At 38.2% G+C, this 27,937-nt stretch overlaps 1 protein-coding gene across 2 annotated transcripts in view; it reads right to left on the bottom strand.

The window, feature by feature from the left end:
- The window catches only part of gnal (guanine nucleotide binding protein (G protein), alpha activating activity polypeptide, olfactory type), a 65,796-nt gene that overhangs the window by 8,733 nt on the left and 29,126 nt on the right, over positions 1-27,937 (bottom strand). The window contains exons 6-10 of one of the 2 annotated variants that reach the window (XM_026924861.3): positions 7,088-7,142; positions 4,853-4,926; positions 4,446-4,504; positions 4,136-4,256; positions 484-3,614 (exon numbers count right to left, since the gene is read on the bottom strand). In XM_026924861.3, coding sequence (XP_026780662.1) covers positions 3,494-3,614; positions 4,136-4,256; positions 4,446-4,504; positions 4,853-4,926; positions 7,088-7,142 — 430 coding nt within the window. In that variant the 3' untranslated portion in view covers positions 484-3,493. Of the gene's footprint in view, positions 1-483; positions 3,615-4,135; positions 4,257-4,445; positions 4,505-4,852; positions 4,927-7,087; positions 7,143-27,937 lie in introns of those variants that run through there. The other variant, XM_026924859.3, reaches the window with a different exon arrangement.

Genomic DNA, 27,937 nt, shown 5'->3' with positions numbered 1-27,937 from the left:
AGTGATCAATACAAGACCCTCCATTACACAAATGTTTTGTTTGAGTTATTATTTAGTAACGCAGTAAGACTTGAGATTATTGACATTTTAACCAGGAGAAAATATTTGTATAAGGCTTTAATCTAATAAAGAACATTATACTTCAAGGGACCCAGTGTCCAACTATACTTTTATTAGGTAGAGTAAATTGTTTCGATTGTTCAGTTCGACCCTGCCACAGGAAGTTGTCCTGATCTCAGGTTTGGGTGGAGGCCTAGGGGATCCACTGACGTGGAATACACCTGTTTTACCAAAATTTGTTGTTTAAAACAGGTTTTGTCCCAGACAAATTAGTTAATAAAGAAGACTTAGTCTGGATGTGCTGCGGTTCTAAATAGTAGGTTCAACGGCTAAAAATGGTGATTGTAGAATGGTGATTGTAGAATGTATATATATATATATATATATATATATATATATATATATATATATATATATATATATATATATATAAAAGCTTGTACAGGGGTACCCTATATATATATATATGCTTTTTTTTTTAAATCCTGGAAATGGCCCTGCTGTAATTTCAACATTAATTTAACATTCGGTTACAAAAGCTTTCAGTATGATAGATATAAGCAAATTGTGATGTGCAATAAATGCAGCATCAAAGTAAAAGGCATCGGCAAAATAACATAAAATTTTATACGACACATTAAAATACACCCAGAAATGTTGGTTAGTTTGTATAGCATTAAGCGTTAAGTGTTATCCATGATACCATATGTGGACACCTGACCATCACACTCATATATGGGCCTTCTCCAAACTACTGCCACAAAGTCTGAAGCACAGAATTGTCTAGAATGTCTTAAGATTTCCTTTCACTGGAACTGAGGGGTCCAAACCTGTTCTAGCATGACAATGCCCCTGTGCACACAGCAACGTCCATAAGGACATGATTTGCCAAGGTTGGCATGGAAAAACCTGAGTTCAACCCCCCTGAACACCTTTGGGATGAACTGGAATGCTGCCTGCACACCAGGCCTCCTCGCCCAACATCAGATCCCAACCTCACTGATGTTCTTCTGGCTGAATGGGCAAATCCCCACAGCCACATTTCAAAATCTAAAGGAAAGCCTTCCCAGAAGAGTGAAGGTTATTATAACAGTAAAGTGGGGGCTAAATTTCAAATGGGAAGTTCAAAAAGCACATATGGGTGTGATGGCCAAGTGTCCACAAACTTTTGGCAATATAGTGTATCTAGCAAAAGAAGTTATGACAAGTTTATTTTTATACTTTCAAAACATGTGCACAACTAAGCGTTATTCTGTTACACTGACATCCTGATTTACTAAGAGCCAAAATATGCAATGGAATAAACTGCACACACAGACAGTGGGTGTCTTGTGGGTGATTTACAAAGTATAATTGCGTGAAGTAAGTCATGTGCAAAATAGTGAGAGAAAACAATATTTAATTGAGGCTTCTGTATGAACTAATTGTTCTCTAAATCAAAGAGATTCCCAGAATATTTTGAAACTAATGCAGATTAAAGACAATGAGGTGGGTCTGTTTAAAATACAATACAAATAAATGAATAAAACTGTTTAGAGATTATTGAGCATTATGTTATTAAAGTGTATGCAAATGGAAAATTTTTCAAAGGCTCTGTTTAAATGATGTTGGCTTTGGATATGTGCAAATGGGATGAATATCTACTAAACCAAAATTACCATGAGTAAGGATTCATTTTGAGAAACTTTCTCATTATTAAGACTTACTAAATGGTAAAATTTTGTCTTCAAATGGTGAAAACTTTCACCAATATAATACATGGTCTCTGGACATATTAAATGGCGATTGCACTCTAAAGTGAATTTAAGGCTCAGTAAAAATTAATCGATTTGCATTGACACCAACCGATTTTTCTTTTTTCTGCTTATTTATGTAAAAATGCTTCAAATTTCATATTCATCAGGCAAACACACAAAAACAGACAAGCCATGTGATTTTCTTCACATGTCCGATGCAATCCTCTGTTGAGTGTGTCAGTAAAACAGCTTGCAATGTTTTTTTTTTTTTTTGCAGGTGTTGTCAAGCATATTTTTACACACAAACCTTTAGTAAATCAGGGCCACTCACATTTGCAAAAAGGTTACCTTCCTACTGACTTTGTACCTTGGCAGCAATAGCATAACAATGTAGCCATGTAGCTAGGGTTTAAAAAGAGTTTATTTCATGTGTTTAGAATTTCTCACAGCCTATTTGCCCATACTTTCTGTTTTGTCATCTCTGGTACGCCAGAGAAGAGGTTTTCCAACCACCCAGGCTCAAATTTGTACCTGGCCAGCAACAGCAACTTTTCCCTCTTCCCCAGGATTAGCTTAATGAAGCTATGAGGGGAGAGGTGGAAAGACATACATTTAACACAAACTCATGTGTCTCAGTACCTCTAAATGCTCATTCACTGTGTCATACAGACAGCTGTATAATATATGTACCTAATGGTCATCGCAGCCTGCAATGTTTTTAGAGTGAGGTATTACATGTCTGGGCCAAGATCAATAGACAGATTTTGAAGGGGAAATGAGCACAGACACACACACACATATGAAGTCCAACAATCTTTTCAAAACACAGGCATGGCCTGGAAGAAGAAAAACCTGTGGGAAGTTGCACGGTAGTTGTCACCCTTGATACTGCAGCTCTGAGGCGTATGTCCAAAAAAAAAAAAAACAAACAAAAAAAAAAAACGTTGCTTTAAAACACTGTATTGGTGTTTGATTCATTCTGCTAAAAACATGCGATGTCCAAAACTTTGTTTCAGCACACAACCATGTGATTGCTTTGGAAATTGATTCAAAAGAAGCTCAAACTCTGGCGCACTTTTCTGAAGTCATTCAAAGAAATATTTAGTTTGATTTAGTTACAGTGATTACTGATACAAAAATACTTTGTAGTTATAAAATCAACAAAGAAACAAGCACATTCTGAAGTTCGGGAAATTTTTTTTACTCATATCAGCAACTAAAGTTGTCTATTTGTAAGAAAATTTTATTTAAAAAATGTGCTAAAAAGCTAAAAAGAGCTTAGCTTTGCCTATACCATAAAACAAAAAGATAAGGACTGCTTTTTGTTTATTAAGTAAAAACATTATTTAAGATTACCAGTTACCAGAAAAAACAGTTACCAGAAATAAATAAAAGGTTCCAAAGCACTGGAACGCACAGATTTGTTAACTGGAACCCAAAATGCCACTGCATGATCCACTAGGAGCTGAACCTCATCATTTTGACCTCCAGATCCCACTAGCATGCACTGATTTACCTTCTACTCTGCCTTTACCAAATGGAACTTCCCCAGTTTTTAGTGTTATGAGACACTACTGAAGATTGGTGTGCTGAATTGAATGGTAATAAAGTGATTCTCGCTAGTTTGACTCAAATGACCACACAGACATGGGGAGGGGCCTCTTTAGTGGTGCAAGAACAGAGAGTACGCCCTATCATCAGGAGTCATCACAAGTTTGAATCCTGATGATGCCACAGTCATCCATGGCTAGGAGTTGGTAGCTGCTGTGTGATTGGGGAGAACACGCTACTGGGAACTGACAAAATCTGGGAGAAAATCTGGAAATGAATGAATGAAAAAATGAGTAAACAAACAAATAGAATTTAACAGCAAAATGCTGGTGCACAATCTTGTACCTATCACATGCTGTACCACACTGTCTGGATCAAAAAAAGTACTTACAATACAAAAATATGATTTTAATCTTTACGTTACTAAATGACTCAATTGCAAAACAAAGAAAAATCATACGCATTAAAAAAGGAATTAAGCAAATATTTTATCAACCCCAACAGAAGTCTGATAAGTATGATAAGATCTCTGACAGTGCAACTATTTGTAAATTGCCTATATGTAAAGTGGTTAAAGAAAAATACTCAGGAAATTTGAGGAAGGGCTGTTTTGAGGAGGGCTGTTTAGAAATTCCACTAGTTATTCAACACTACAAATGTAGCCCAAATATAGCACATTACTGTTAGTTATTGAGCAACGTCTATCGATTAAACTTCCATTCAAAAGTAGTGTAGTCAGACATAAAGAAGATCAAAAAAAAAGGGAAACATAGAGGGACAGGTGGAACCTGTTATTCCAGATACTGCGGAACAGATCTAGGGACTCGCGCAGGCGGTTAGTGCTGTTGTCTTCTCTGATCACCATGTTGTAACTGCTGCTGGCTGCCACAAAAATGATGGCCGTCACATCTGAAGCAACACACAGCAACAAAACACTGTCACCCAGATGGGCTCTTTTTGGATTTGCTGCTAATTGTGGATTTGTTTCAGACTTGCAAAAGCTATGTTAATAATACAACACTGTCAATTAGGATTGTTTTGACTGTTAAAATATTATGTGCAGCGGAAGACACAAATGTCTACAAATGTAAAATTCACCATTAAAGCACTGGATCCACTTTCTTCTCTCATCTCTCTGACCACCTACATCAAACATGCTGAGAGACAAAGAAAGAGAAGTTGGGCAGTGATGGACAAAAATATCAGGTCTCCATGGTCAAAACAAATGCCTTTAAAACAATTTATTGTATATTATGAAATAATTTGCAGTTGCCATAGTGAAAAGAGTATACATTAAATCACAGTAAGAAGATGACTAATTGAAGCATTTATTACAACAGTGGCCTCATGTGGTCAAAGTGGGTAAGACATTTGATATCATGCTTTGAAATGACTGCAGTCTACCTTCAAAGTTTAAATCACTTTAACAGAGCAAACATACATCCTTACTGATTTAACAACATTAAATATGATAACATACAAAAGTAAAGACTAGAGTGACTTACTGAAAGTTGACTTTGTCTACTTGAAATCGTGTTTCGAAAATCCCTGAAGTCAAAACTCGGCATCTAAGCAAATCCTGTACAAAGTGAGAAAACAGAAACAGAAGAAAATAAATGACACAGAATGACACTCTTATTTTTTCTGGAAATTATTGTACAGAACAGCATGGAAAGTCCCTTCTGAAAATACTGAAACGGCAAGGCAAATTCTTTTGTTTTATACACTGAAGACATTTGGGATTGAGATCAAAAGATAAATATGAGACGATAGATCAGAATTTCAGCACTGACTACCTGATATTTACATCTAAATGTGTTAAAGAACTTAAAACATGGCAGCTTCTGTTCGAATCCACCCATTCTGAACCCACCCAAGTGATCAAAAAGATTGGAACACAGAACTGACAGGTAATTCTTGCTGCCCAGGTGTGCCTTGCTAGATTGATTGTTTGATTGCAATTAATAGCTCTGAATGTCTACTCTTGGTTTGAGCCCTGGCTTGGGCTTGCATGGCTGCTTCTGGAATGGGCTCGCTAATCTTTATTGATGATGTAACTCATGATGGCAGCAGCAGAATGAATTCATAAGTCTACAGAAACATTATGTCTGCCAATTTACAGAGAAATGCATCCAATCTATTTGGCAGGAATTTCATCATGCAGCAAGACAATGACCCCAAAAAACACTGCCAACACAAACAAGGACTTTATTGGGGGAAAAAAGTGGAAGGTTCTAGACTGGCCAAGTCAATCACTAGACCTTAACCCATGAGCATGCATTTCACCTCCTAATGTGGAGACTGTAGGCAGAAACCCCCAAAACAAACAAGTGAAAGAAGCTATGGTACGAGCCTGGAAAAGCATCACAAAAGAAGAATGCAAGTTTGGTGATGTGACAGCTTGACACAGTTATTGTAAGCAAGAGGTGGGGAACCAAATATTTACTTAAATTTTCTTTAAGACTATCTGATCCTATACATTTGCTCACCTAATAATTGGGTGGTCCACCACCAAAGGTGCCATGCTTTAAGATGTTTAACATATCTAGATGTAAATATCAGTGAATGAAAACTGAAATTCTGATCTATCTTCTTATATTTATCTTCTGATCTCAAACACAAATGTATTAATTGTTTAGCAAAAATAAAAGAAAATCGGCCTTGCTGTTCCAATACGTTCAGAGGGGACTGTAGACATTCTATTTAAGCAGCCATGCTAAAGCTCAGCTGACTCTGGATCCCTATATGGGATCACTTGATTTACAAATAGGGTTGTGAGAGAAACTCACAATCTCCCCTTTTGTTATAATATTATTTTACAAATTAATATTATAAATATAGCTCTTACTGGGGGTTACATCCATCAAGTGAAGAGTGTCCATGCTGTTTAATCTTTTTTACTATCCTAACACACTGCCTTACCAATAAAAAAATGGACAAATTTCCCCATCCACTAAACTAGTACTGTCTCAAAACATATCTATCTATCTATCCATCTATCTATCTACTTTTGAACATAAGGTCAGAGTTTTGAATTTGAGACGCAGCTCAGAACAACAATCACAACAACAACAGAGGAAAGTTTTAACAGAGCTCATCAGTGTATTTATCAATGTGCATGAAATCGCTAAACATTTTACAGATCCACTTGCAAACCAGACAAACAGGGATGTTCTGGCTTTGACGTGCTGTCTAGTGGATGTCGCTTTTAATTCTCCAGATGTACATAAAGTAAAGTTATGTGTCAAATATAATCCATGCCTGTCTGCTTCGCGTAAGGCCGTACCATGCCCCTTTGTGTTTTATTCCTTATGTATTGTTCGAAGCTGGATGTGACAGCAGAAAGAGATAAGCCCTTTCAAACACACTCCTCGTGACTTTTTGAAAAGCTATATCAAGAAATACGAGCTCAGTGAAAGGAATGTTCCTTTGGTTTTTACTCATTTATGTTACACATATGATACTGACATATTAAAATGTTCAAATGTTACAGAAGTCCTAAAATATAAATTTGGAATAAAATATATATATATATATATAAGATGCTCAAAGGTTTGCAGTCACAGAAAATTCATATAGTTATAATAGTGGTGGAGGCATAACAATTACTTTCTAAATATAGTAGTGCCAGTATATTTGTCAGGCTGATTACTCCAACTTGTTTATAACAGTGTTTTCAAGCCATCCTTCGAGTACACACAAATGCACACACACAAGCACAAACGTTCAAGCACTCCTACCTGGTCTGTTGGTGTGTAGTCATTCTGCCGTACTGAATCGATTCTGTCCAGGAAGCTGAAAAACAAATAATACATAAAGCTGTTTTTGAATGTAATATCAGGAATTATTATATAATTCCCTCATTATAAAAATAATTGTGTTCACTATAATTTTTTTAGAAACTCAGAGCTAATCCTGGTGCAGATGTGGCTGTGTTTTGACTGAAAATCAGTGCTCGCTTCTGTAGTTATACGTAATGTTTCATAATGCATAATGTTCTGGAAAAAACATGGGGATTCCCTGGAAATGAAGGTAGTTGCATGGTTGGCATTAATCTATGGATGCCTCCTCATTTAAATATGTACATATACTTGCTGTGTTGCCATGCACATATTAAGGATTCATACAGCCTTTGTGTAAATGTGTGTGACATGCTGGATGCTTTCAGACATTCTTTAGTCCTAAACAATCACTAGTATCCCTAGCGACCTTATTTTGGACTGTACCACCATAGGTCAACAGAAGTCCTATGTGAACCATGCAAAAACACACTACAGGTACTTTTTTGTTATAACAGAAGAAGGTTTATGCAGGCAGATTTGCATGTGGTTTGTGAATGTGAAGGTTAGAGTGTGGTTAGCAGTGGCTTTTAGCAACCATGTGACGAGAACAGAGAGTCTTGCCCTCTTAGAGCTCCTTTGACACTATAGACAGTCCTATAGTCCTGATGTAGGTGGAGGAACCTGTTCTGTCTGTTCACATTAAAAGAGTTTTTGATCGTTGTCTTTAGTTTACTCTGAAGGAACTACACAAGCTTAATAAATATTAATGGCTACACTTTGCTTGTATAAAAAATATATGTAGCTAGTTTCATAATTGTGTCCTGACCACAGACCAACTAGGCAGGAACTCACAAACTAGCTCTAAAAATGACTTTGGTCAGATTCATGAGTCAAGTTAGGTCATCGTTATTTACACAGTACATTCAAAGACAAGTGTAGGCGAAAGTTATGTTCAGTGAAATCAAGCAAATATGAATTTGGGGAAAGGGGGTTTGCGATTCTAAAAGTGTATTCTGAGCATAGCCTAGTGTTTCACTCACATGATTTTTGGGACAGAATTTCTGGCTTTGAACGTAAATAGAGTTGAAACATGGTAGATGCTTTTTCTTGTTTTCAGGCTTTCCATGAGAAAAGTGGTGCACATTTCTGATTTGAACTATCTACAATACACAGCAATTTCAGGGTGGGTGATGAAGAGATTAAGTGAGCCCAGTCAGAGCTTTAAAAACAGCTCTGCAAGGGGAAAGACAGTTACAGGACAAGCTGCAGCAAAACAATGTGAAGGAGGTGAGCAGTAGAATGAGAACCATCACCGGCTACAAACAGGCTGGAAACCAAACGGTGGAGGGGAGTTTAGTGAGTGCTAATGAGCTGAATTTTTTTTTTTTAATATAACAGATTCTAGCCCAGTAGTCCATTAAGCCTTTGTCCATTAATGACTCCCCCATTGAAGGCACCATCCCTGCCAACCTTGCACCTTCCACCTTCCCTTTCTGAGAAGAGAACTGGGAAAACTTCTGAGGTATGCCACAGCACATGATCTCTCTCTCTAAAACTACAGAAAGTGCCTCAGCTCTGGAAGACTTCTTGTATAGTTCCAGTGCCAAAACCAGGATGCCCAATACTCTTACAGACTACAGACCCCTTGCACACATCTTGAAGACCTTTTAAAATCTAGTCCTGAAGCAACTCAGACCACTGGGCATGGTACACCAAGACCCCCTAGAGTTTGCCTACCAGGCACATTTACGCATGGAGGAAGATCTGATCTACATGGTACACAGAGCCCATTCACACCTGAACAAACCTGGAGCTACAGTGAACAAGTCCTTCAATTTCTCCAGCACTTTCCATACCATCCTGCATGTCCAACTGGGAAACAAATGTAGGATGATGAACACTGATGTACCTACAGTTGGATCATGGACTACCTGACCAACAGGCCACAGTTTCTAAGGCTCCAGACTGTGTCGGAGATGGTGGTTAGCAACACTCATGGAACAGTCCGTGAGGCCTTTTCTATACATCAGACTTTCAGTACAACACCAGTTCATGCCACCTGCCTGACTCCTCTATTGTCGGGTGCAAGATCAGAGTACAGAAGTTTGGTGGACTGGTGGGGGAGGAGGTGGAGATGGTGCTACAGGTCCTACAGGTACCTGGGGACCTACCTCAACTGTAGATTGGACTGGACAGACAACAGCAATGTAATGTACTGCTGTTAATTCGCACCTTGTTGTCCAAATGTATAAAGTCTAGAGCATCAGTCTTTTGCTGCTGTAGTGCCCAAATTTCCCCTTGGGGACCAAAAAAGCCTATCTATATATACACTCACCATCCACTTTAATAAGAACACCTGTACGACTGCACATTCATGCAGTTATCCGATCAGCCAATCATGTGGCAGTATTGCAATGTGTAAAATCATGCAGATACAAATCAAGAGGTTCAGTTAATGTTCACATCAAAAGTGTGATCTCTGTGACACACAACAGTCTCTATAGTTTACATAAAACGGTGTGAAAAACAAAAAACATCCTGTAAGCAGAGGGTCTGCAGGCTGAAACGCCTTGCTGATGAGAGAGATGAGATGAGGAAAATGACCAGACTGGCCTGAGATTACAGGAAGTCTATAATAACTAAAATAAGCACTCTTGAGCAGAAAAGCATCATAAAATGCACCAACACATCAAACCTTGAGAGGCACAGGCTACAACAGCAGACGACCACATCAGATTCCACTCCTGTCAGCCAAGAACAAGAATCTGACACAGACTCAACGAAATGGGTCAGTTGAAGAATGGAAAAAGTCCAGGTGATTTTTTTTCAACTTACTCTTCAACTGTCCAATTTGGGTGAGCCTGTGCTCATGGTAGCCTCAGATTCCTGTTCCTGGCTGATAGAGGTGGAACCCAATGTGGTTTTCTGCTGTAGTAGCCCATCAACCTTAAGATTTGATGTTCTGTGCATGCCGAGATGCTTTTCTGCTCACCACGGTTGTCACTCACTCAATGGGTTTTGTTTTTCGCACCATTATGTGTAAACTCTAGAAACTGTTGAGTGCGAAATTCCCATGAGATCAGGAGTTTCTTAAATACTCAAACCAGTCCTTTTTACACCAACAACCATGCCACGGTTAAAGTCACAGAGATTACACTTTTCCCATTCTGATGTTAGATGTGAACATTACCTGAAGCCCTTGACTTAATGCTGTATCTGCATGATTTTATGCATTGTGTTGCTGCCACATGACTGGTTGATTGGATAACTGCATAAATGTGCAGGTGTACAGGTGTTCCTATTAAAGTGGACGTGAGTGTACAGGGAACCTGGCAACCTTGCTCAGAGGACATAAGTTCATTAAAATGACACAAACAGGAGATGGACTGTTTGGTTTTAGCTCAACCTAAACATTGCCTTACTCAACTCCAAAACAAAACCATATTTATACCATATTTATACCTGTACAAACAACAGAAATATACTTTCATATCTTGAGCCGTTCCATATAGCTCATTTAGACCGCACACAAGGCACAAAGTAGCATAAGTCTGCAGGGCTCGCCACAAAAATAATCATTTAATAAATTTTAAAAAAATATTGTAAAATAAGTATGTTCACTGCATGTATTTTTCATTTTTCATAAATTATCAATCTCTATCATTATTTAATAAATATCTTTTTTGGAACAAAACAGACAGTCATTGTAATGAAATGCCACTTAAAAGACCCCACTTGTGGGTCCCAGATTCTGACAGCATGTCAAGCAAACATTTCTGATCTTTCTGGAATGTAACAAACCCAATAACTGAGGTAAATCTAATAGAATTTTATTGGCTATTTTTGTCAACTGTAGCCTTACTTACACTTTTTCATTTGGGAAAGACATAACTGCTTTGAAACAGTTAGCTGGCTTACTCGGTCACATTAGACAGTGGATAGAAAGGTTGCCAGAAAGTTCCACAGGGTGTCTCATTCAAGACTTGAATAAAGTTATGTTCTGCAAATTGCTATTTGTTATAATTTGCAAATTAGAATAGTCATTTTCCAACCTATTTTTTCCAGTGTTTTTCAATTTTCCAGGACATAGTGTTAGGGTTAACATAACACAACCCTTCCAGCATAAACCATGTCAATCTTCAGTTGAAATCTGAATATGAAAATAGATAAGAATATTTTGAGCATTAAATAGATACAGTCATGGGAAAAAGAAAGTACACCCCCCTTCAATTCTAGGTTTTCATTTATCAGGGCTCCTCAGCAACTTCTTTAAACAAACAAATAACCTCAGGTGACAACAAAATAACACAACAGATTTCAATATGCAGTCATTTTTTTCCCAAAATGTAAACCAACATTCAGAAACCGGGTGGGAAAAAAATAAGTACACCCGTCATACTTCCACAATCGTTAAGAGAGTAATTAGCAGCCAGGTGTTGCTAGTGAAATGCACGATTAGTTAAGTCAAGAAGTGTGACTACCCCTATAAAAGCAGAACTTCTGGCAGTTTGGTGTTCAGTTTGCTGCTCAACACTCTGGGAAGGGTTATAAGGTCATCTCCAAATAATTTGAAATTCATCATTGTACAGAGAAGGATTGTTTACAAATGGAGAGCTTTTAACACAGTTATCAATCTTCCCAGGAGTGGGCATCCCAGCAAATTGAGTCCAAGGTCAGATTGGTTAATGCTCAGAGATATAAAGGAAAACCCAATCGTTACATCATGTGACCAACAGGCCTCTGTAAAAAAAAAAAGCCCCTTCTCTCCAAAAAATAAATAAATAAATACATAAATAAATAAATAATGAAAACATCTGAACAAACCACAAAAGTTCTGGAACAATATCCTTTGGACTGAAGAGACCAAGGTGGAGACATTTGGTCATCATGCACAGCGCCATATTAAATGAAAACCAAACATGGGCTTGTTTTGCAGTCACAGGACCTGGGAAACTTGCAGTCATTGAGACAACGATGAATTCCACTTTATATCAGAATATTCTTGAGACAAGTGTGAGGCCATCTGTTCAGCAGCTTACGCTGGGCTGAAATTGGGTCACGGAACAGGACAATTATCCCAAGCACACCAGCAAATTGACATCTGAAAAAAAAATCAATGTGTTGGAATGGACAAGTCAAGACCTCAACCCCACTGAGATGCTGTGGTGGGATCTTATGGGAGCTGTGCTTAAACGGATACCCTGAAACATCAATGGACTAAAGCAATATTGTAAAGAGTGGGCCAAAATTTTTCCAAAATGATGTGAGACTGATAAACTCCCACAGAAAACATTTAGTTCAAGTTACTGCTGAATGGTGAGTTTCAAATTGTTTGGCGATAACCCTTCTAACCTTATAACCCTTCCACAGATTGAAGAGCAGCAACAGTTGCTTCTCAGAGGTCATGGGTGTTGTCCTTTCTTCTTGACATGATGTAGACATACACTTTATTGCTCCAGAACACCAAACTGCCAAAGTTCTGCTTTTATAGTAGTAGTCACACTTCTTGATGGTTAACTAATCTTGTGCATTTCATTAGCAACAACTGGCTGCTAATAACTCACTTAATGATTGTGGAAAGAGGAAGGGTGTACTTATTTTTTCCCACTTGGTTTCTGAATGTTGATTTACTTTATGTTTTTTGTTGTCACCTGAGGTTACTTGTTTGCTAACAGAAGTTGGTGAGGACCACACAATTGTTATGTAGGCCCTGGTAAATAAAAACCTAGAATTGAAGGAGATTGTACTTTTTTCTCCATGACTGTACATACAGCCAGGTACATAAATATTTGGACACTGACAACGTTATTGTTATTTTAGCTGTCTACCACAGTATATTGGAGTTGAAATTAAATAATGAATATGAATATGGGCATTTACATCTAAATCAGGTGAATGGTATAGGAATTACTGCAATTTTTATATGTGACACCTGACCCCCCTTAAAAGAATAAAAGTTATTGAACAAGTTATTGAACAAGTCTTCAGTTCCTGCTTGGTCTTGGGGAGTTTTGACTTCAGCAAGTGAAATGCATGCCAAGTCAAAGTGATTGACTTGGCCACTACAGAACAATCAACTTCTTTTTCTTAAAAAAGTCTCGAGTTGCTTTCAAAGTATGCTTTCTTTCACTGACCATCCACAGTGCCATCCAATGGGTTTTGAAACATTTGGCTGAATCTGAACAAAAGCATAGCCCTATACACTTCAGAATTAAGCCTACTGCTTTTGTCAGCAGTCATATCCTCAATAAATGATGTGAACCAGTTCCATTGGAAGACATACTGTACACGCCCATGCCACAAGATAAGGTGGTATGCTTTAGATCATAAGCAGTTCCTTTCCATCTCCATACTCTTCTTCCATCATTCTAGTACAAGTTGATCTTTGTCTCATCTTTCAATTCAATTCAATTCAATTTTATTTGAACATTGGACATTGTCACAAAGCAGCTTTACAGAAATAAATGGATTCACAAAAATATATTGTAAATATATTCCATAGGATGCTTCAGTTCACCAAGGAAAGAATTCTTGTCATCCACCACAGTTGTTTTCCCTGGTCTTCCAGGCCTTATGGCGTTCCTGAGCTCACCAGCACATTCTTTTTTTTGAATGTATCAAATAGTTTATTTGGCCACACTTAATGTTTTTGCTATCTCTCTGATGAGTTTGCTTTGATTTTCAACTGTCCAATTTCGTGAGCCTGTGCCTACTGCCTTAGATACCTGTTCTTGGCTAACAGGAGTTGAACACGATGTGACCTTCTGCTGCTGTAAGGCCATCCGCCTCTAGGTTGGATGTATTGTAATAGTAATACACGAGAATATGGAAATTGTGACAGCCTTTTTAAAAAAAAATAAAATAAAAAATACAGCTTTGACTTGAAAAAAAAAACCAGGGACAAATAAGAGGGTATGGCTCTGGGCAACTAATCGGAAGGCTGTGAGTTTCAATCCTGGGACTACTATGCTGTCACAGTTGGGCCCCTGAGAATGGCCCTTAACCCTCAACTGCACAGCTCAATTGTACATTGCTTTTGATAAAAGTGTCTGACAAATTTAAATATGAAGGTTAAGGTCAGGCATGGCATAATGTGGCAACAGTAATACATAAGTTAATGGAAATGCTTCAGAATGGAACCACAATAAACTGACTTGCCACTATACTAAATATGATTATGATCGCACATGAATCCCAGAGGGCTTCTGTTCATAAACCCCACGGGCTAGTTTTCCCATGCGCAGACATAATGTAAGCCCTAACAGGCTTATGTAAAGCACTGTATACTTGGTTATGCTTAACTAACTTGAAAACGTCATGGCATCAGTGATTTATTTCCAGCACTTATTGTTTTCTCATAAAGAGTGCCTTTTTAAATGCATTTATTATTGTTATTTGCTTCAGCTTTGTTTCTGCCTGTGGTGCTGTTACACTCACGTGCACTCCACATGTTTTCTGGCTTTCTGGCTTTGGGGTGCTTTGTTGGTGGTCAAACAAGTTAGTCATCTTTCCTCAATGTGCCAATCTTGCCTATACACATTTTGCAAACAACCGCTGCTTGCACCTTGTCTATAATCCAGCTGTGATATAACCAATGTTGAATTTTTTAGGCACCAACTCCTCCATGTTCTCAGCCATGCTACTATGTTACCAAACAAAACAAGGATGGTTATTATTGGTTTGTTTGTATGTCTGTCAGGAAGACCACAAGCTGGAATAGCAAATAGAGCAGCTCTGGTTCATAAATCAAGTTGGGATGCCAAGTTTAAGTGTTTTCAGCACAACTGTAAATGTGTTTAGTATCAAATGCAAAATGTATTTAGTACCACGGTACTCATGATCTCTCTATAAAAAAAAACAGATCGTGGAGACACTCACAATCTAAAATTGTCATATTGCCCCATTAGCTCAGAAGCGACTGGTGATGGCAGGCTTCACAGTAAAGAAAACTATATATTATAACTATGGATCACACCAGATGCTGATAAAGCATCTTTTTTCAATTCAGTATTATACAACATTTAGTTGTGGCCCACTAATTTGATTTGGACAAGCGGTGTTTCAAAGGCGCTTATATTTAGTATAACCGCACTGGGTCGTTTCGCTGTTTGTACCGCTCCACTTATCAGTGTTCATCATGCAATATTCCAATTCTAGAAATAGTCCCACTGAAACGGTAACTACAATAGTGTTACTGACACCAACGATACATTTTTCATGAATTTAACTCCTGCTTTAAGATAAGAAAGCTCTTTAGTTGAGATGAAAAAGAAAAAGGGACGCCAATTTCACCGGATGCACCTTTAACGGGAATATATAAATCATTGTGACAGTACGACAGGCTATCAGTCAGTGTGGCTTCTTCAGGATCTATTTCTATTATTAATTATTATCTATTATTACTTAATTCTGACAAGACAGAAGTACTTGTACTAGGACCACATGCAGTTAGAAGTAAGCTTTCTGATTACATAACTCTGGATGGCCTTTCTGTTTCATCATGTGCAGCAGTAAAAGACCTTGGGGTGATTATTGACTCCAGGCTTCCATTTGAAGCACATGCAGATATTATTATTAGGATAGCCTTCTTTCATCTCAGAAATATTGCTAAGATAAGAAATATAATGTCACTAAATGATGCACAAAAATTAGTTCATGCTTTTGTTACCTCTAGGTTGGATTATTGTAATGCCTTGCTGTCTGGATGTTCCTGTAGATGCATAAACAAGCCCAGTTAGTCCAGAATGCAGCAGCAAGAGTCCTTACTAGAACCAGAAGATATGACCACATCACCCCTATCTTATCCACACTGCTTGGCTCCCAATCAAATTTCGTATTGATTATAAAATACGACTATTGACCTATAAAGCACTGAATGGTCTCGTGCCGCAGTGCCTGAGCTAACTTCTGGTCTTTCATGATCCGCCATGCCTACTTCGATCATATAGAAATAGGAAACATTTCCATATAGGAAATATGTGGAAATCGTATTATGTATTCATTTCCATGTCCGGTCTCAAAATTGTAAGCTCAAAGTTGTAAGCTGTAAGCTCTTTCCTTGAATTATGAACAGGAATACAAGCAGAAATGGCAGCTTTGTTCCTTCTTGCCTTAGCAGGAGTCCCAGGCAGATGCTGGAGGCACGGAACATGCAGCATCGGCTGACGCAAGAAGTCTGGCGGAGTGTGATGAATGGGATAGAGCTGCTCAGCCCCTATCTCAATGATCAAGTTCATCACATACAGTAAGCAGCAGTAATGCTTGCAAAGATTAAGGTGCCAGTAAATCCAAAGAAGAGGAAGAAGGTGAGCGCTGTTTAAATCAACCTTGGCAAACTTGGGTTTCCTTGGCCTAAAAACATTCCTTGTTTCAAATGCTGGTCTAATTGTTACTGATGGGTGGAGTATGCCAATACTAGAGACTTGTACTTCACTAATGACTACAGGGTTACTTAGCAAATGCCTCATGGACTTTTGTCTTTTTACCGTTAAAAGAACATTCTGGATTCTGTCCCAGTTTCTCAAGCAACCTGATCAGAACTGGGGAGAAATCAACCTGGACAAGGAAAACAACAGCAGTTGATGATAGAATCATTGTGAAAGCTATAAAGAAAAACCCAAAAACAACAGATAGTGACATCAACAACCTCCACAGGGCAGGGGTGAAGGTATCACAATCCACCATTCAAAGAAGATACCATACCACAAGATGCAAACCACTCATCAGCAGTAAGAATTGGAAGGCCAGATTGGAATGCGCAGACAATACAGAGATGAGCCACCTGAGGTTATTTGTTTGTTTGTATAAGTTCGTGAGGACCTACACAGGGCTACAGAAAGTGCAAATGTGTGCAAATAGTGCAAAACAGTACAATAATTACTAAAACAGGACAATATGCACAGTAAAAGCACCAGATGTAACAGGTTGTGCAAAAAGATGTAACAGTATGATAATAAAATGCTGTAAATGAAAATATAACATAATATGACATAGTATTCAGCAGATAAGTTTATAACATATGGACAGGGGTAACAGCCAGGTAGAAAGTATAGTAGCCAAAAAATTAAAAAATATATATTTTTATAAATACAGTGTTAAAAGCAAAAATGCAGGCGGTCAATACATTATTTTGTTTACAGTGTTGTAGCAGCAATTTGTAGCAGAAATTGTAAAGGGAGTGGAATGGTGTCTGGGGGGGGATGAGGTTGTCAGGCCAGTCTCTGGGTGTTGAGGAGTCTGATGGCTTGGGGGAAGAAACTGTTACACAGTCTGGCCGTGAGGGCCTGAATGCTTTTCCTTTTGCCAGATAGCAGGAGGGTGAAGAGTTTTGTGAGGGGTGCGTAGGGTCATCCACAATGTTGGTGGCTTTGCTTTGGAGGAAAGAGAGTCTCAGACGATCTTCTCAGCTGTCCTCACTATCCGCTGCATGGTCTTGCGATCTGATACAGTGCAATTTTGAAACCGGCAGTGATGCAGCTTCTCAGGATGCTCTCAATAGACCCTCTGTAGAATGTGGTGAGAACAGGGAGTTTTTCTCAGCATTCGCAGAAAGTAGAGACGCTGCTGGGCTCTTGACAATCTCCATGGAACAGCCACCGATGTTCAGCGGAGAGTGGGCGCACCGTGCTCTCCTGAAGTCAACAACCATATCTTTTGGTTTTGTCCATGTTCAAAAACAGGCTGTTCATTGCACCAGTTCATTAGCCACTGCACCTCCTCTCTGTGTGCTCGTCGTTGTTCTTGCTTATGAGACCCACCGCGGTCATGTCATCAGCGAACATGATGATGTGATTCGAGCCGTGCATTGCTGCACAGTCATGAGTCAGCAGCGTGAACAGCAGTGGACTGAGCGCACAGCCCTGGGGGACCCAATGTTCAGTGTGGTGGTTTGGAGATGCTGCTCCCGATCCAGACTGACTGAGGTCTTCTTTCTTTACTTCAGTCCTCATTTCTTTTCCCCCCTTTTCTCTCCATTCCCCCTACCCATTCCTTTCACATTCACTCTCTGTCTTTTTTTTTTTTTTTTAAACTTTGCCTTTCTCTCCTGGCAGAGCAAGGAAGGTTTATGTGAGAGGAGACAAGACCATTTCTCATCCTGACAGCTACAATAAACAGATGCATCTGAGCACCTCCAAAAAGTACAGCCTTCCTCCCTCTTTCTCTATCTATTTGTCCCTTTCTGGTCATCTGTCTGTCTTTATTTCTGAGTCACACACACATACACACACACACACACACACACACACACACACACACACACACACACACACACATGCATGCACACACATGCATGCACACATGCATACACAGCTGCAGGAGCTAAAAATAGGTCTAAGAATGGAGCTTCTCACACCAGTTCTTAGGATATAAACAGACAAGTGAAGTACCTGCCCAAGATGGCCGCCAACTGCCAGTCTCTCGGCCCCCGTCCTCATCGGCTGCCAAAACGGCCCCATATTTTGCTTTGAGGAACAGCTGCATGTTTTTAGATTTGGACTTTAGATTGAAGCAATATCTCTGTTCTATGCTTGATGCTTCTTGTATACAAAGTCATGGTAAAAATGGAGCCACAATTTTGGCAGAAGCGGGCCTCAATACCAGGAGATACCCGAAAAGGGCTGTAACTAAAAATATTTTTAATTGATTAATATAACAATCTTTTAAACAAATCTAACTAGTCTAAGCTAGTTTTACCATTCTGGTTTCAACAAAAATTCACCAAATTACAAATAAGAAATCTAAATCTAATTTAAATAATCAGATTTCATTATTTATTTTTTATACAATCCCTTATTTAAAAAAAAACAAAAAACAACTAATTAGGTAATTAGAGTGAAATATTTTTTAGGTTTCTTGTATAATTATTATAATTAAATTCCAGTGTTAGATTTGTAATTTCTTATTTGTAATTTGTTAAAATAAGCCTGCTAACAAGCAACTAGCAAACAATTTCAGAGCTATACAGCTAAAAAAATCAAATCCCTTAACCCAACAAACACTGAATTATTTAATATGTAACGAAGCACTGAAATGGGTAATATTCCAATACTTAAAAACCAAACTAATGTCTAACAATTTCCCCTTTTTCTCCTTCTTTAATCAGACCTCAGTAAAAAAAAAAATTGCTGCATAGTCGACGTTCTGTCTTCTATTTCTTAAAAAATCATATAATCAAAAATGGTCAACAATATTCTCACTCTTGAGGCAGAGAACAAACTGTAATCAAATCAAAACATTTGAACTTTTGCTGAAGGAATTGTTCAGAAATGCCCGTCACTGGCATTCAGTAACTAAAATTTTGAACTACTGGATCACAAAGTAGAGAGAAAAACAGGTAAACCAATACTGTGAAACTTTTAGAACTGAGATGCATATTTTGCATCCCCAAGTTTTCGGAAAGTAACACACACCCTTATGTCTAACAAGACAAAATGCATTTAAAAAAAGCATTAAAAAACAACAAGCAAGCTTTAGTTAAAATTTTTTGTAGGCAGCTAAAGAAGACAGTGTGTGACAACTGGTAGACTAACAAATATGTCACGAAGAATGGACAAAAAATGTTAGAACAGGGGTCGGTGTTCAAAAGACGTATTTTTCTTCTTTTGCTCAGTCTTCACAGCGGTGTGCATTTCTGATTTGCAATATGCTTTTAATCCAAAGAACATTATCCCACCTGTCAAGCATGGGTGTGGCAGCATCATGTTGTGGGGTATTTCTAATTAGCTGATAGTTTTTAGCATGTTTAAAGTGCACATATTCTGCATTTTCCCCTAATGTTCACTTATAATGCTATGTGTTTTTAAGTAGTCATAATTAATTTTTTATAACCATATTCCAATCTCTCTTTATCCTTTAGATTTAAATAGGCTGTTTTTTTTTTCTCAAAATAAATGGGTGTGTCAAAACTGTTATGGACTGAACAGTGGTGATATATAAATGTAAGTGACAACTATGAATAATGAAGTGGCTGTTTTCACTGCTTACCTTGGATTGTCTTAATTGGGGGTGAAAGAAATTTGTACAATGCTTACATGGTACATCAATGTCTTATTTAAAAAAAAAAAAAAAGCAAGAAAACATGTGCACTTCAACCTTCTGTTCTTCTCTATTATAAATCATCCATTTAAAATGGGCTATTTACACTCTAAATCACGTCATGGCATTGTGCGCTATTGTTTTAGCTATCATAGAAGAAAAGAGCTGGGTAGGATTATATTGTATTTTCAGTTGACCTGCCAAGACAGAGAGAAAGAAACGTAAGAAAAGTAGAGGACTGTATCCACAAGTTATATGGAGAGAAAAAAAGGTTAAGGCAGTGTTAGACTTTGCAACCTGCATTGAAGTTTTTCTGTACATTTTTATGGGTTAAAAAACAAGACTGTAAAGTGTATGAACAGGGAGGGATTGCCGTTGTAGTACATAAGTTCATGACTACAGAAATTGAAAAATAATGCATGCATGTTTTTTCTACAGATGTTACTGTACTTGTAATACTTTGTCAAAGTATTAAGCATATTAAGGAAATTCGGTATATTATTTGGAGGGTAAATCATGGTCACACGACATGATAATTTTTAAGACCATGACCAATGAATGTTGATGAAACAGTGCTATATTTATAAAACTACATGTTTTTATATTAATATGTGTGTACACAACATGCAGAAAGTTTCCACAATTGCCAAATATATGCTCGATTTTTGTATTTTAAAATTTGTCCTTTCAAAATCCTTTGAAGATGGTTATAAATGGAAAAAGTGGACATACTAATTATAAAAATATTTATATCACATTTAAAAAGTGAAATGGAAACATTTAAAAAGTAAAGAAAATATCAGTTTAAGTCATAACATACAATATTTGATCATTATTACTACTTGTAATAATGAAGAAACATCTGTAAAAGGTGACTAAATGCCTTTAAATGTAAAATAAATTTAATTTTCCTAAGCATATGCAACAGCTGTATTTGGCTGTATAAGGTTTCACAATAAATTGTATGAAAAAATAAAACATTAGAGTACGACATTAGCTTTTTATGCATTACATACACCTAGTTTAGGCAACTGCTACCTTAACATTAAGACACAAGTTAGACTGACAGAATTTATACCACTCTCATGCAGGCAGAACCCTAGTGTAATCTAGCAGTGTCATGAAGTTGTAATATTGCGATTAGCCAAGTGATTTTGCAATGGATGTTTCTTTTACCTTAAAAGGTAATGTAGGTCTGTTCGGCTATATGCTAGCATTTTAAATTTGTCCCAAACCTAATTTAAAATACACAGTATTTTAAACAACCTTAGTAATATTCCACTAATTCAAGTATAAACAGCATAACCTACTGTGTGGTCATTGACAGGGATTTGTATTTAATTCCAAACATGTTTTATTATAATTATTTAATAAACATCCCATATTATTATGTACAGTCATGGGAAAAAGAAAGTACACCCTCCTTCAATTCTGTTTTTATTTATCAGGGCCAAAATAACAATTGTGTGCTCCTCACCAACTTCTCTAAGCAAACAAACAACCTCATATGACCAAAAAAAAACAAACAAAAAAAAAAAAACACACACAACAGATTTCAATATGTATTCATTTTTTTCCCCAAAAAGTAAACCAACATTCAGAAACCAGGTGGGAAAAAATAAATACAGCCTTCCTACTTCCACAGTCTTTAAGAGAGTTATTAGCAGCCAAGTGTTGCTAATGAAATGCACAAAATTCATCAAGAAGTATGATTACCTCTATAAAAGAAGAACTTTTGGCAGTTTCGTGTTCTGGAGCACTCAGGTGTGTGTCTACATCACGCCAAGAAGAAAGGACATAATTCATGACCTCAGAGAAGCAATTGTTGCTGCTCATCAATCTGGGAAGGGTTATAAAACTCTCTCTAAACAATTTGAAACTCACCATTCTACACTGAGAAGGACTGTTTACAAATGGAGAGCCTTCAAGACAGTTGCCAATGACAGCACAATCAGAAAAAGACTGAACAAGTATGCTTTTATCACAGAGGAAGTCAAACAGTTCCTAAATCGTGCTGCCTTATTCTTTTTGGAGAAAAGGGGATTTTTCCTATTTACCCTGCCATGAAAACCATACTTGTTCATGAACATTGTGCTCTCATGGACAAACATGTAATAAACTTATGGAGGCCTGTAGGTCACATGATGTAACTCTTGGGTTTTCTTTATATCTCTGATTATTAAACGGTCTGACCTTGGACTGAATTTGCTGGGATGCCCACTCCTGGGAAGATTGGCAACTGTCTTGAAGGCTCTCCATTTGTAAACAATCCTTCTCACTGTAGAATAGTGAGATTCAAATTGTTTGGAAATGTCCTTATTACCCTTTTCAGGTTGATGAGCAGCAACAATTGATGTCCCTTCTTCTTGGCATCATGTAGACACTCATGTGAGTGCCCCAGAACACCAAAAGTTCCCAAAACTACTACGTTTATAGAGGTAGTCACATTTCTTGATAATTAACTAATCTTGTGCATTTCATTAGTAACACCTAGCTGCTAATTACTTTCTTAATGATTGTGGAAGTAGGAAGGGTATACTTATTTTTTTTTATTTGGTTTCTGAATGTTGGCTTACTTTTGGGGTAAAAATGACTAGGAACAATTAGGGACACCTGTACACCTACTCATTAATGCAGTTATCTAATCAGCCAACTGTGTGGCAGCAGTGCAATGCATAAAATCATGCAGATACGAGCCAGCAGCTTTGGGTAATGTTCACATCAATCATCAGAATGGGGAATAAATGTGATCTCAGTGATTTGACTGTGGCATGATTGTTGGTGCCAGACAGGCTGGTTTGAGTATTTATATATTTATATATATATAACTGCTGATCTCCTGGGATTTTCACAGACAGCAGTCTCTAGAGTTACTCAGAATGGTGCAATAAAGAAAAAACATCCAGTGAGGGGCAGTTATGCAGATGGAAATGCCTTGTTGATGAGAGAGGTTAACGGAGAATGGCCAGACTGGTTCAAGCTGACGGAAAGGATACAGTAATTCTGAGAACCACTCTGTACAATTGTGGTGAGCAGCAAAGCATCTCAGAATGCAAAAAATATTGAACCTTGAAGCAGATGGGCTATAACAACAGAAGACAATGTTGGATTCCACTTCTATCAACCAAGAACAGAAAGCTGAAGCTGCAGTGGGCACAGGCTCGCCAAAATGACAATTGACAAAAGTGGACAATGGAAAAACATAGCCTGGTCTGATGAATCTCGATTTCTGCTGAAGCACACAGATGGTACAGTCAGAATTTGGCACCACAGACATAAATCCATGAACCCAACCTGCCTTGTGTCAACAGTCCAGGCTGGTGGTGGTGGTGTAATGGTGTGGGGAATGTTTTCTTGGAACACTTTGGGCCCATTAATACCAATCACTGTGAACGCCACAGTCTATTTGAGTATTGCTGCTGACCATGTGCATCCCTTCATGGAGATGATGGGAAGATCAGAATTTACTCATCTTCTAATGGCTAATTCCAGCATGATAATGCACCATGTCACAAAGCAAGTCACCTCAAACTGGTTTCATGAACATGACAATGAGTTCAATGTTCTTCAGTGGCCTTCCCAGTAATCAGATCTGATTACTTCCAATAGAAAACCTTTGGGATGTGGTAGACCGGGAGATTCACTGCAGCAAAGTGCACTTGAAAAATCTTCAGGATCTGAGCGATGCAATTATGTCAACATGGACCAGAATCTCACAGGAATATTTACAACATCTTGTGGAGTTCGAGCCATGAAAAATTGAGGCTGTTTTGAGATAAAAGGGAGGCCCTACCCAGTACTAGTAAAGTGTTCCTAATAAAGTGCTCAGTGAGCGTGTGTATACATATATACATATACATATTATATATATATATACACGTGTGTGTGAGAAAGAGAGAGAGAGAGAGAGAGAGAGAGAGAGAGAGAGAAAGAGAGGGAGGCAGGATGCAAGCAGACTGCTCATGGACTATAAATGGCTCTTCCTGTGCCAGGGAAGAGATATTAGATACAGTATCTGCTACAATCTATGCTGACTGAGATAACTGTGAACAAAATGTAGACAGAGGTATAAGAGAAGTTAAGAGAAACAGAATATGAGATATAAAGAGATAGATAGAAAAAGAAAAAAAGATCATGCAGTTAGGGCCCACAGCTGGATCACCATGGTAACACTAACTGGCAGGTCGATAGATAGGGCTCCTCCTCTTCCTCTCTCTAACCAGGCAAGACAGCAGTTGTTACACACACTTGCACAGACAGCATCCGGTTTGAGGAACCCTTATAAGTGCACTACATAAATCAGTACTTCAGACAGCATGTGACTTGTGTTTTGTTGTAAAGATACGCATGACCAGTATTCGAGCAAGCTGCTTGTTGATTAAGTACATCCAATAAATATATAATATCCCTAAAACCTGGCAACTCAGTGCAATCTTACATATAAACATATAACTGCATCTATGTATAACTTTAGTTTCCTCTTATTCTGACTTCTTATCTCCTCATCTGAACCATCATTCTGAGAAGCTGTCAATACACACAGAAATTTACATATCACACATCTGGCCTAAGACATTTTAGATAGCGTGTATTTGTGTGTGTGGGTTTGAACGTACAGTCAGCTGCCAGCTGTTCAATAGGAAAGTATTACCTTATGGATGTGCAGTTCATTTCATCAGGATTGAACTCATATGATACATGTAGCACATGGTACATCTGTAAGTTACATTTATATTACATCTGTAAGCAATATTTTGAGGTGGGTTACATTTTCTCTCAGAGCCAGCCCTTTCAATGGTGTGTGTGTGTGTGTCAGTGTCAGTATGTGTGTGGCTGTGTATCTTCATGTAAACTCAACACTCGCATATGAACAAATATATGTGGTTACAAGCCAGTAGCTGGTACAAGAACAAAAATGCACCTGTGCGTTGACTCAGTCTTTCACTTTTTCATTCGCTTTCTCTAACCCTCTCTTCTCTTTCTGTACCTTCTGCTGCTGACCTTCCTTTGTTTACTGGCCATTGGCTGGATTCTCCCTTTGATTGGACTAAGACCATGTGATCGAAGACTGGGTAGAGCTCCACAAAGAGGCACTAAAATTAGCAACAGCCTAGCCCAGCTCAACAGCTAGTTTACATATGCTTACAGGAGGAGGAAGGGAGAGACAGAGAGAAATGAAGAGGAAGGCAAAGGGAGAGGGAGAGACATCCTAAATTCAACCTGAAGCAGATGCTCACTTTTTCCACTGCTTCAGATGACTCAAGTGGGTCTCTGTGTGTAGCCAAGTCCCATTCTCTACCCCATTGCTTGTCCCTCTTCTTCTTCCTTTATATGTGCCACAAATCAGTATCTTACATACACAAACAGACCTCGCTGTTTTCGGATTTGTGAGATGGACTGTGTGGCTGGTAAACTAAGTGATGTCTGATTCCAACAAGCTCTGCAAATAAACTGACTCCTTGAAATGTTCACAATGGCCGTATTAAGTGAAACTTTCTATATCATTTGATCTCTCACTGAAAGGCAGATTCAAACTGGAAACCAGAAAATCCATTGCTCAAACTTGGGAAGGTTCTTATATTTTTCTCATAAATAGAAATTCAGGGTTTTTAAATTATCCTGACTAGTGCTATTTTTAAAAAATAATTTTAAGGGACGTTAACTTTATTGCAGGAAGCACGGTGGCAGAGTGTAGCCACAGGTAGCGTTGCCACCTCATAGCTCCAGAGTCCTGGAATTGATCCTGAGCTCAGGTAACTGTCTGTATGGCGTATTATATGTTCTCCCCATGTTCGCATGGGTTTCTTCTGCGTTCCCTGATTTCCTCCCACTGTCCAAAAACATGCTGGTAGGCAGATTGGTTACGCTAAATCGATGTGAATGTGCATGCGAATGGTGCCCTGCGATGGACTGGCGTCCCATCCAGGGTGTATTCTCCCGCCTTGTGCCCAGTGTTACCTGGATAGGCTCTGGATCCACCATGAACCAACCAAGACAAATGAGTTACCTAAGATGAATGAAGTAACTTTATTTATTTAAAATTTTAGTGTATTGGGGCTTATTTGACAAGAGAATATCAATATACATACTATTTTTTAAGTGTCTTTTTTTTAATTCTCATACTTTCCAGATCGGTTTTCCAGATACATTTCTAGACCAGCACAACAGCTTTAAAGTAGAGCCACTGAGATCCAAATGGTAATTGTGAGCGCAGAACGTGCCTTCAACTGATGGTGGTATGGGGACTGGGGAGAAGGATTGAGGTACTGTAAAGGCAGGAGAGTGCAGAGTGGTTTCTGGTTTAAGCTATGGCTTTGTCATCCTGGAAGAGACCACTCCCAATAGCATAAAAATGTTTCAACATTAGTTAAAGGTGATCAGCCAGAGCAACCCCAAGAGATAGTGTACCCAAAATATGCCAATAAAATGCCTCCTCAGAATTAGAGCCATTTTTGTAATTCTATAGATAAATAGATAAAATTGATTGATTGATTGATTGATTGCATATTGGTATAATTTTTCTAATGCTACACTGATGTATGAGTGGACATTTCCACTGCTTCTTCCTATTTCTGGAGAGCATGAACGAGAATTCAAAAGTCAGTGTTGTACTCATATACCACACACACACACACACACACACACACACACACACACACACACACACACACACACACACACACAGACGGCTGGATGGTTCTTAAACAATGAACAGTTATGGCTTGAACATTAATGTGCCTTGTGAGAATGGTAAACTACACACACTGCTATCAATGTAGATATTGAATGCAGTGGCTAATGTGATTCATTGTTACTGTTTGTAAGTAACATTTGTGTACAATTTAGGGAACTTTTTAATTATTTAAATTCTCCCTCTACAAATTCCAATCTATTCAAACAGCCCTAGGCCTCCTCAGCACCTCTAGTTTGTGTGTATCTATGGCAGCTAGCTATGTGTTTATTCTGTGTCTCACAGTCTAGAGAACACTGTGCTCACTGTAGTCAGGGTGAGCAGGACCAGGCCCTTATCAGCCTGAAACATCTACAATACTTCCTACTGAAGTGAGCTGGAGAAAGAAACAGAGTTTTGTGCTGTACTATTATTCAGAAGGTTGGAAAGAAATACATGAATCAAACTTTCAAAGGTTTCACAATTATATTGCAATATTTATGCTTGACAAATTGTATGCAGTTATCTAAGTTACAGAAGCAAGTAAAAGCAAGAGGTCAACCAGGAAATCAGGAAGCTTCTTAAACATCTGAAGAGACATAAAAAAGTATTGACATGATCAAACATGAATTGTGTGAATAAAAATGTAGCTCACTAACAAGCAGACTATGCTTTTTCTATTGCATTAGAGCACAGTTGACTTTGTACTCTGCATGTTCCAATAGCCTGGAATGTGTTGCCAGATATAGCACTCAATCAATTCAAACACAGACATATTCATAGCCCTAAGAGACACAGAGAGAGTAAGCAAGTGAGGGGGAGAGAGTGCATTAATATCCTGTATTGGTCACTACTGAGTGCCTGTGGGCTAGTTCAATATTGATACTGCCATGTTCTTTGACACAGCAACTTGAAATAATCAGGCAGTGTTTATGTCCTGGTTCAAAAAATTTATCACACTACAAAAATTAAAGTTCTAGGCCTGGCCATTTAATGACTCAAGCAAGCTTGACTGAAAAATCTTTTAGTTCAGCTTTTTAAGTTCACACAACTCCATCAGGCAAGCTGAAAACAGCCTGTATCTTTAAACATTTAGATGTCAT

The sequence above is a fragment of the Pangasianodon hypophthalmus genome, chromosome 22 (assembly GCF_027358585.1).
Source record: "Pangasianodon hypophthalmus isolate fPanHyp1 chromosome 22, fPanHyp1.pri, whole genome shotgun sequence".
Taxonomy (NCBI): Eukaryota; Metazoa; Chordata; class Actinopteri; order Siluriformes; family Pangasiidae; genus Pangasianodon; species Pangasianodon hypophthalmus.
This window is presented reverse-complemented; position numbering and strand designations above follow the sequence as displayed.